This window comes from Sinocyclocheilus rhinocerous, unplaced genomic scaffold (genome assembly GCF_001515625.1).
Source record: "Sinocyclocheilus rhinocerous isolate Xijiao unplaced genomic scaffold, SAMN03320098_v1.1 scaffold984, whole genome shotgun sequence".
NCBI classification, from domain to species: domain Eukaryota; kingdom Metazoa; phylum Chordata; class Actinopteri; order Cypriniformes; family Cyprinidae; genus Sinocyclocheilus; species Sinocyclocheilus rhinocerous.
The window spans coordinates 1,239,480-1,249,699 of record NW_015643603.1 but is presented as its reverse complement, the minus strand read 5'-3'; the positions used below and the strand labels follow the sequence as shown (position 1 = coordinate 1,249,699).

Here is a 10,220-nt window from a genome sequence, read left to right as displayed (position 1 = left end):
GTGTTAGAACGAGCCGTTTTAGGTAGGCGTGGCTGATTCTTAACTTTTATAAAGAATATCTCTTTGGATTTGAGACTTTAGTCTTTGCAACTTTACAGATCTTCTTTATGCACCAAGAGCTTGTAACACTCCAAAGAGAAAGGAAACATTTTAATCGCATCATATGACCCCTTTAATTATAATATTTCTAGCGTTATTTTTAAACGTTTAGTCAAACAATAATATAATATCTCATGTCTAAAATCAGGGCTTAAAAATGACTTGGTTTTAAGTAAAAACGATAGGCTTTTTTCCGTTACATTTCCCGAGTTACAGGTTAGAACGAAATAAAACATTACTTAATGAATTCAAGGCACTGTAATTTTCTTATCCATTTGACGTAAAACTATTATATATAATTAATTTATATAGGCACATCGTCATATTCGTGAATTATGATTTTTTTAAATGAAAATTTCGTTTTATAGAATAGCTAGGGTAGCCTATTCGTTATGTTAGTATATTGCTTATGACCAGGGGTGTCAAACTCAGTTACTGAAGGGCCGCAGCCCTGCAGAGTTTAGTTCCAACCCTGCTCCAACACACAAACCATGTTTTCAATTGGGCCTGAAGGACTTGATTAGCTGGATCAGGTGTGTTTAATTAGGGTTGGAGCTAAACTCTGCTGGGCTGTGGCCCTCGAATTGAGTTTGACACCCCTGCTTATGACGAAAATTCATTAGCCTAGCCTATTTGTTATGAAGTTGATTTAAAATTCTTCATAACAAATTTTAAGAAGTTAAGAAAAAAGGAAATTAGCCTGTAGTCTGATCTATAGGCTAATTTTCTTAACTTTTATTAGACAGCAGATCGAAAAAAATAATAATTCTTGATAATCTGATAATCTTTAAAATGAGAGAAATCACTGACATAATTTAGGCTATACTTTCTTCGACTGCAGAAAAAAACCGAAACCATTTAATTTGCAGTGTTAACTTATGAATTAAATGAAAAACAAGAAATAAATCACAACAAGAACAATAGAGTTTTTTTCTTGTAATCAAGAAAAAATATTTGACAAAATTTCAAAATAAATGCTTGCTGAATGATATTTGACAGTGAACGCATCTCCACTGCATAGGTGTCAAGTCGCAAATATTAATGTTTTAGGCTACAATGCATGGCGTGTGTGTTTCACTAACACTATATTTCCAGTGTAAAACGTGTGATTAATCCGTGTCTAAAGCCGTGTCTACATGCGGTGACCACACGGGAAGAGGCGCGAGGCGACAAATCTTCTACAGTAACTGATGCCTCCTTCTTTCCCGAATATTTGAAACATGCGTTGTATGTGTTGAAAGTGAAACCTAAAAAAACAGCGCGCATAAGAAAGCCATTGCACGCTTTCGCAAGCTTCAGCAAATACACGCGATCACAGATTGCACGCTTAACAACCCCCCACGTGAAATTGAAATAATAACCGGTGATATAAGATTTTGGCCATATTGCCCATCTAAATCATTCATCCCACACTATCAACAGGCACGTCATGTAGGCTACACTTCTTGTACTTCGTTTAGGCACCACAAGGTGTCACTGTGGCCTCAAAGCTTACACCTCGCCTACTCTGGCTTCCATAGTATTTTGTCATGCCGCGCCACTCGCGTCCGGTGTAGACACGGTGTAACATTGGTTTTGCTTTGTTTCACAGAACTAATCGTTACCTGGGATGCGTATGTATGTGTGGGGCGGAGCTATCAAAATAGGGGCGAGACCCTTTTGGGGTAGGGGCGTGTTTGTTTTGGTGATTTCAAATGTCAACTTTGGCTACCATAAATCGCTTACCCCACCTTTAAGTGCAAGTATCTGATCATATATAGAGCCACAATACCAACTCTGACAACAGTGTTTAATTATTAAAAAAAAAAAACTTTTCCCCCTTTTTTTCTTTATATATTAGGCTATATGTTTAGTGGTGTGCCATGTTTTTTTGTTTTTTTTTATCAAAACTATGCCGCGACAGAAAAAAGGTTGGGAAACACTGATCTAATCGATAAACAAGCCCAGCTGCTGCTGAGTAAATTCTATCTGACATTCAACAATAAACACAGCAGAGCAGAGGAAACCATTTTGATATGTTGGTTGCCTTTTTAAGCTACCAAAAATAAAATCGATCTGGTCTTTGGTGTAGCGTCTGTCATAATGGTCTGATTACAGGCACAGACAGTCTGTCAATCACACAACACAAAGAAACAGTTGCTTACCTCACGCCTGTGACAAATTTCCAGGCATCTGTTCTGTTTGTATTCTCTTCGATGTATTTAAACATTGCCACACAGTGTGTTGTTGTTCGGGTAATCACAGCTGTGCTGATATTATAAATCCAGTAGAGGCATTTCTGAATATGTACAAATCGGTTTAATGAATGATTCAATCATTCATTCCTAACAGTTACTCTGAAGGAACCGGTTGAATTATTTTTTTTTTCAATTACCGGTAAAGACCATTCGGGCTGTGTCCGATTATGCATACCCACCTACTAGTAAGTGAAAAACAGTATGTGAAAATTCATTCAACAGTAGGCAACTTCCTGCGAAATGCAATGTCTTGCTTTTAGTTGCTGAAGAAAGCAGTGTTTTTGAAAAAAATTTTTTGAGTGAGTGAATGATTGAATGAATGACAAGGAGCTTCCATGTTTCTTTTCTGAATGAATCAGTGTTTTTGAATGAATCATTTGAATGAATGATTCATTGGCTCACCCATAAAATCAGTCACTTGATTCGTTCCGGAATGCATCAGTGTTTTGAACGTATCGTTTGAATAATGCACACCGTCAGTCTGTCTGCAACACTTAAACAGCATATTTTTCTCCCACAACTGCTTCTCAGTTTGACAGCTAGAGCAGAATGAAATATATATCCACTTAAAATGAAAGTGGATATGACTGACCATTATGCAAATGATGTGTGTGCCTGAAACCACCGTCTGAATGATGTAATAATTTTAAGCTTGTTTTCATGTTGTTATTGGGGAGTTTGTAGAACTGTGACAGACCACATGGAGTAAATTTGTAATGTTTCCGAAGTTTTTCCCACAGTATTTTTTCAATTAGTGCAATGCCAGTTGTTTTGGAAGAAAAGCATCTGCTAAATGGTAACTACCACAAACCCCCTTAACAGCCCCCAAACATCAAGACCAACATAAAACCCATGAGTAAATGTGAGAGGCGTTAATAGGTTTTGGCTACAGCAGCGTGGGGAAGCCTTTAGAATGAGAAAGAGAGAGAAATAGTTATGAAGGGAGCACAAAAAGAAAATAATACTAAAGGAGGAAGTACAAAAGAACACGTCAGAGAAAATGCCAACAGAAACCACCCAAAAATCAAATGCAACCACCTTTTCTCCTGTAACCAATGTAGACACATGGACCGGAGGATGCAGTGTCCAGAAACATAAACCCTATCCTAAACTTTACATTGTCATTTCTATAATATATATAAGAGAATCTTAAATATGAAAAATGTCTTCAATAGTGTTGGTTTTATTAGAGGAGAAATGTAACAATGTCATCCATTCATTCTTCATAGATTCATTTTTGTTTCCAAGAATGTTGCCTAAAACAAGATTGTCATTCATGAACCGTTTTAACATGTACAGTTAGTCCTGATAAAACAAACAAAACACTGAAAAACAGTTAAAAACATTCATTCACTCACACAAACACACAGATACATGCACGCTCATATCAAGCCAGATATTCCAACCCTTAAAAAGACAGACACAGGTGCTTCAGTAGTTGTGAGACTTCTTGTGTTTTCCAGGCATTTGGTAAGGTTTGTCTCATGCACAGCAGACAAAAACTCTTTCACAGCATGTGCGTCTTCCAGTAAAAAGGGAGATGTTCCAGTCTCTTACTCCTCCCTCATGGGAACGTCTTCTAGAGGTACTATTGCCTCCAAGGAGCCAGTGCTGCAATGCTGCAATGTTGTTATGGAGATAACAGTGTGTAGTAAGAAGAGAACAAGCACACACAGTTTCAATTTACTGCCATGAACACGATTTGTACATGACACCGCTCCTGAAGATAACCTCCTATGCAAAGAGAAGGAGCCCGGGAGGTGTGTCAGAGCACATGCTGCGCCTACAGTGGAGTCACACCCACTCCATCTGACATCACAGCAGTCTGGACCCTGACTGTTCAAATACTCCTCTTGAAACCCTGATGGGAAAGAGAGAAACACTGGCTTAGAACAGGACAGAACATTATACACAGAGCATCGATTCATTTTAGTGAATAGGAAACAAACATTTCTGAATTAATACTTACAAATCAGTTGGAGCAGTTTCTCAATTAATCCGACTTACTCACTAAACAGCAAGTCATTTCCAACTAGCTTTTATTTTTATTTTTATATTTTCAGTTTTCATTTTAAATTTCATTAGATTTTTTTTGTTTTTTATTGGATCTTCTTGTTTTCAACTTCGGTCAGAAATCTTGGTGTAATCTTTGATGACCAGCTGACCTTCAAAGACCACACTGCAAAGACTGCTCGATCTTGCAGGTTTGCATTGCATACCATCAGAAAGATCAGGCCCTTTCTAACGGAGCATGCTGCACAACTTCTTGTCCAGGCCCTTGTCATTTCTAGGCTGGACTACTGCAGTGCTCTTCTGTCTGGACTTCCAGCAAGCACAATCAAACCTCTACAATATAGCAACTTGATTACCATATTCTTCATTCTTTCAAGCAGACATATTTATTTCTATAAATAAATTTAGATTAATCTTTAGGGCTATTACATTTTTTCAGTCAAGAGCAGTGAGTGATTTTCTGTATTTCTGTTGTTGCTTGATTAACATCAATGACTCGGACAATAGCAACTAAATTAGGCTGCTGTCCCTTTAAAACCGAATGCACAGCTGCAATAGATGCAATGTTCTATACACTATGCAATACACGTTCTCCCTATGGTTTACGTTCACTTAAGACGTAATCAACTGCGTTTATGTGAATACTCATCAAAAAAGAAAAATTCGACATCATTTTGTGTTTAATTCTCCGTTCATGCGACGCGAAAGAGTACTCTGTGTGTGTATGCTTCAGTGTCTGCACTCAGAAAACCGAACCGAATTGAGTTCTCTCTTGCGTCGTCAGATTTATCCATATGTCTGCTCTTCTCTTACTCCCACATATTAACATTTTTGAACGTTTTATGCGACGTACAGCAAGTGTATGTTAGCTTATGTCCCGCCGGATCATATGTACGCATCTAACCTCCGAGTCCAAACCACGCAGCAGATTCGTTCAGAATGAATCTCTTCCCAAATCGTCCCTCCCTAACATTTTCGTCTTGTTTTTATTCATTGACGAAAATGTCAATAGATTTACGTCATAGTTTTTGTCATTCAAAAAGAGTTTTAGTTCGTTATCGTCTCGTTGTCATTGGTGAAAAAAATATTGTTGACTAAAATTATGACGAAAATTATTCGCCAACGAAATTAGGCTTGCATATAGAACAGCCACAGGCTCAGCACCCGCCTACTTCCACTCACTACTATGAATCTACATCCCCTTCAGAAGTCTGAGATCCACTAGTGAGCGACGCCTCGTGGTACCATCACAGAGCGGCTCAAAATCACTTTCCAGAACATTCTCGTTCACCGTTCCTGGCTGGTGGAATGATCTTCCCACCCCTATCCGGAATGCTGAATCTCTGACCAATTTCAAGCGTCAGCTGAAAACTCATCTCTTTCGACGCTACTTTACTTCAACCTAAAAAATTTTTTTAAATCGTCTTTATCTTAACGATTTTGGCTCACATTTAACAAAAACCCACCAATTCACTATCTCAAAATAAATGAACTTTTCCACGACATTCTAATTTATTGAGATGCACCTGTACAGTGTAGAGCAAAAACACATAAACAAAGGTCTACATTTCACTGTCTCTTCATATTAAACTGGTTAAATGTAAATTTATTTAATCGTACCCTGCTGCGATACATGAACAGTGTTGATCCGGGATGTTGTTATCTGGGATCGTGACGAACGTAATATGAGACTTCTCCCGCTTGCATTGTGATTTGTAAACCCTCGCTTCCAAATGAATACCCACAATATTTATTTTAAAATCTTTTATATATCCCTCAATGGCATATTTAAGTCCAACTTGAATGGTGGTCCTTCTGTGTCTAAAATTGATCAAAAAGATATAGGGACAAGGTTTTCACACTGACAGCTGTCACTGTGAGACAGTGAGCACCTCTGTTTATTTGTCCGAGTTCGCAACAGTAACTAAGGGGGCTTACCGATAGGTCAATTATAAGTAGCTTTGGATAAAAGCGTCTGCAAAATGACTAAATGTAAAATGTAAATGTATTTAGCGTTATTTCCGTTTTAGTACTTCAGCTTAAACTATTTCATTTAGTTGCTAAGCCCACATTTCAGCTTTTTATGTTTTACATGTAATATTTATATTTTATTAAGTTTTTTTCAATTACAAAAATAATTTTTAATAGTTTGTTAACAATAACAACACTGCATGGACTAACAAATGATACTGAAGGCTTCTGGTGACCTAAATTAGCGTAGTTACTGACTGGTTGTTCTTGTTCATACGACAATCTTTAATCAAAGACACATATTATGAAATTTATCAGTTAATTGTCTAATAATAATGTCTAATAAAACTCTATTTAGGCAAAAGTATGTGTAATTTCAGTAATTTCTCTGGGGAGGAATATTCTTAAGAATTATACTTTCAAATTTAATGCAACAGTCTCAAGAATGTCCTTTTTTATTTCAGCATAGCAATGAGGCTGTGCACAAAGCAAGGTCCATATAGAATTGGTTTACTGAGTCCGGTGTGGATGGGCTTGATTGGCCTGCACAAAGTCTGGACCTGAACACCTTTGGGATGAACTCTCTGTTCCAATTCATCCCAAAGGTGTTCAGTGGGATTAGTGCAGGCCAGACTGTTGCAACAAAGTTGGAAGCACCCAATTCTGTACAATTACTGGAATAGTATAAAAGCCAAACCTGATGATTAGAAGGGGTTGCACATATAACATTGGGCCATATAGTGTATGTATTCTGTGATTACCTGCGCAGAGAAAGCTTGGCAGACCGGCATACAGCAGATGGTCATTGTCAGGTAGGATGAAGGGGCAGGTGGCTGTGACCTCACCACAGTAGTGCCTGCATGGGAGCCACCTCACACACTGTCTCTGGGGAACCGGAAAATATTCTGCACAAAGCCAGGCTTTATACACTGCCTGAAACACACAAATATCACCTCAATCTTATTCAGATTTATGCTGAATACTCAAGCTTGTGGATGGTGCGTCTACACATATCATCTTTTTATCTCATCCGAAGTGTTTATAGTAGTAACGAAAAGTACCTCTCACCTGACACAGGTGTGTTTGCGCGCGCACTGAGTAGTCATCCGCCATGTATTTGCGCGTAAGGACCTGAAACTCCTCATATTTTTCCTGAGCGTGTTGGTCGAGTCGGATGTACGCGTCAACACAAACGCTGCACAGGTCCCCGTCCTCCGGTCCGCCGCTGAACAGGTCACGAATGACACGCGTCATACTGCAGTTGAGCCCGTCAGGACTGGTCATGCTCTCCAGTAGGTCCGCTATTGTGAGCGCGTCGCAAAAGGACAAGCTTAAATTCCGGAAGTACTCCAAAAACGCGAGTGGCGACACCGTGGGCACCGGTACAGAATAGGAGGAACTCACCAAACCGCTCTTTTGCCGGTAAAGCGTAGAGCACGCGGACTCCAAAGGTGCGCGGCGCCGCGCGTCAGCCTCCACGCACTCCGGTCCGTTTTTTGTCAGGTTGCTCAAGAGGACCCCGCAGTCCTCATCGCGAAGGCCCGTCTGGGCGTCGTGACTCGCGTTGCTCCACGTCCTCCGGTGAGTCCGGTCTCTCGAGCGGAGCTTGCCTCCCGCGCAGAGCCAGAGGTGATCGGACAACAGCGCCGTGAAAAAGAGCAGCGACGCCAGGCTCATGCGCCATCTCTGCACCTTCTCCGGCTCCGCGCATGGTTTGTCGATGGGTTCGGGCGCGCGGCAGATTTCTAACTCGGCGTCAAGTTTCCTTCCACACCGCCAGGCGCCCGTGATCATATTTTAGAGGGGGAGACAAAGCGCGAGCTCACACGGGCGGGTCTCCTCCGCAATATTCTCCACCGCGACGTTTACATGATGGCTCGAAGCATCCCTTTCACCTGCTGCTCAAAATTAAGCTGCACTGCAAACACCTGCGTCTGAATTACCGAGACTGTGCATGATGAAGCACATGCCGCGAGACTCCATCACCTACCCCGCATCTCCTTGACAACACATCGTAAGCAGCCGAGTCTTACTCATTCACGGGCATCTCTGAGGCGGCGGGGTGAAGAGCTCGTGCGTGTTTGTATGTCTGTAGGGGGCTTGTCATCTTTCCGTGGTCTCCTTCACTCTGTCGCCATCTTCGTTCGCACTCAGACGAACCCTGAGATGTTTTAATTGAAGGCGGGGGGTGTGGCGCGTGCGCTGTCGCGCACATCCTTGCCTCCTCCATTGAATCTTCATTCACTATGCGCTCACCATTCAACAGTGCGCATTGTTGCCCACCCCACCCGTCGAGGAATCACCCTGCGCGCCTTCCTCGAACAGGGCAGACGCACAGATCCCGGTTACGAGCGCAGAGCATCTTCGCAGCACTGGGGGAATGTGCTTGAGAAAATATATCGATTGTAAACGTTTAAGCCTTTTATCGTCTTCCGGTCATTTTGATGCGTTTTCGGTAAAGAATGTGCTATAATACCACCTCGTTTTAGCAGTGGAACAAGGCTTCTTGACATGTCAAAATAACTGACAGAACATATTTTTTAAAATGAAATAATTTCATTTCTCCAAAATAGCTCCTCACACGGCTATGATAAAATGGAAATAAAAGGCCATATGGGATAAAAGATTCCTTGTAATTTTGAACGTAATTTTCCTCCGAAACATTACATGACAATAAAAACAACTACAGCACTTTCCCAAACACCTATAGCACGGTAACAAATAGTTTCGCGATTGTGAGGATGAATGGATTTGTTGCAAGGGATGTTTAAAGTGGTTATTGACTGCTCCAGTCACAAAGAAAATGTATTTGTGAAATACGCATGAACTAAATTTGTAGCTCTAAGATGTACACACTTCATTTAATGAAAGCAATTTTTCATATTAGGTAAAATATGACAAATGGATTCAAATTAACCAGGAAAAAGTTCTGTCGTATTGTAGAGGGTCGAGATAGATAGAAAGATAGAGAGAGAGGCCTGAATACTGACATATAAGACAAGTCTCTTCATTTCACACTAGATGGCGCTATAAACCCAATTATACTGCGGTGCGAAATTTGGCAGCAGTAGCTGAGAAAACAATGTGGACTGAGAGGCTCTGTTGAGTGTTGAGAGGAGAGGGTGGGATTTATCATCTGGACTTTTGATCTTGTGCTATAATACGCCTTGAGGGACTAGGTGTGTTTCCGGGCCGAGCTCCGTCCAAATCTTTTACTGGTTTTAAATGAACTCTAGAGCATTTTCAAGCCCTGCAGGGCTTACAAAAGGGTTAGTATTGTATTCAAACAGCATGAGTTTTGAGTGCTTTTGTAAGAAAGGGATGACTGGGGCTCCTCTTAAGACTTCTTATTCGGAAATCAGTGTTGACGTTTGAGGTCATGTTAGTTAGTAGCAGATGCTAAATTCTAGACTTTATTCAGAGTGAAATACAGAACACTAATTACAGGGAGAATCCGCACGGAGTTACTTTTTTAAATTCTTTTAGATCACGTGTCTTCTTGTTGCAGTGGCTCTCAAAATTAGTCTTTTCCACAGACAAGCAAGTACAAGTCTTTTTTCTGCACATCTCTACAATAGTATGCAACTATGATGTCCCTCTTTTTTGGTATGGTTCAGTCGGCTGAATTTTAAGCTGAACTATGTTCAAGCATGTTTGTAATAGTACATCAAGACTCAACAGTGAAATGCTGCTTTCTTGTAAATGTCACAATCAAGCCCACATGGGATCTGGGTGCGCGGAATTCCATTGAAATCTGCTGAACCTTCTGTGGAATTCAGTGCGCCCATATTTCATGTGGGTCTGCTCATAATTGTGTGATTTTAAAATTCAGTAGGCTATACATCTTATTGATGATCCATATTATATACAGGCAAGCAGATAAGCCCACAACATGAATGC

The 10,220-nt window shown here is 40.5% G+C and overlaps 1 protein-coding gene across 1 annotated transcript; it reads right to left on the bottom strand.

Moving 5' to 3' along the window:
* Positions 1-3,456: 3,456 nt before the first annotated feature.
* LOC107757536 (transmembrane protein FAM155A) lies at positions 3,457-8,619 on the bottom strand. The gene is made up of 3 exons (XM_016575045.1): positions 7,389-8,619; positions 7,082-7,253; positions 3,457-4,197 (listed from the first exon to the last, which is right to left on the bottom strand). Exons 1-3 carry the CDS (start codon positions 8,112-8,114, stop codon positions 3,890-3,892), a joined length of 1,206 nt encoding a protein of 401 aa, XP_016430531.1. The 5' UTR covers positions 8,115-8,619; the 3' UTR covers positions 3,457-3,889.
* Between the last annotated feature and the right edge of the window lie 1,601 nt (positions 8,620-10,220).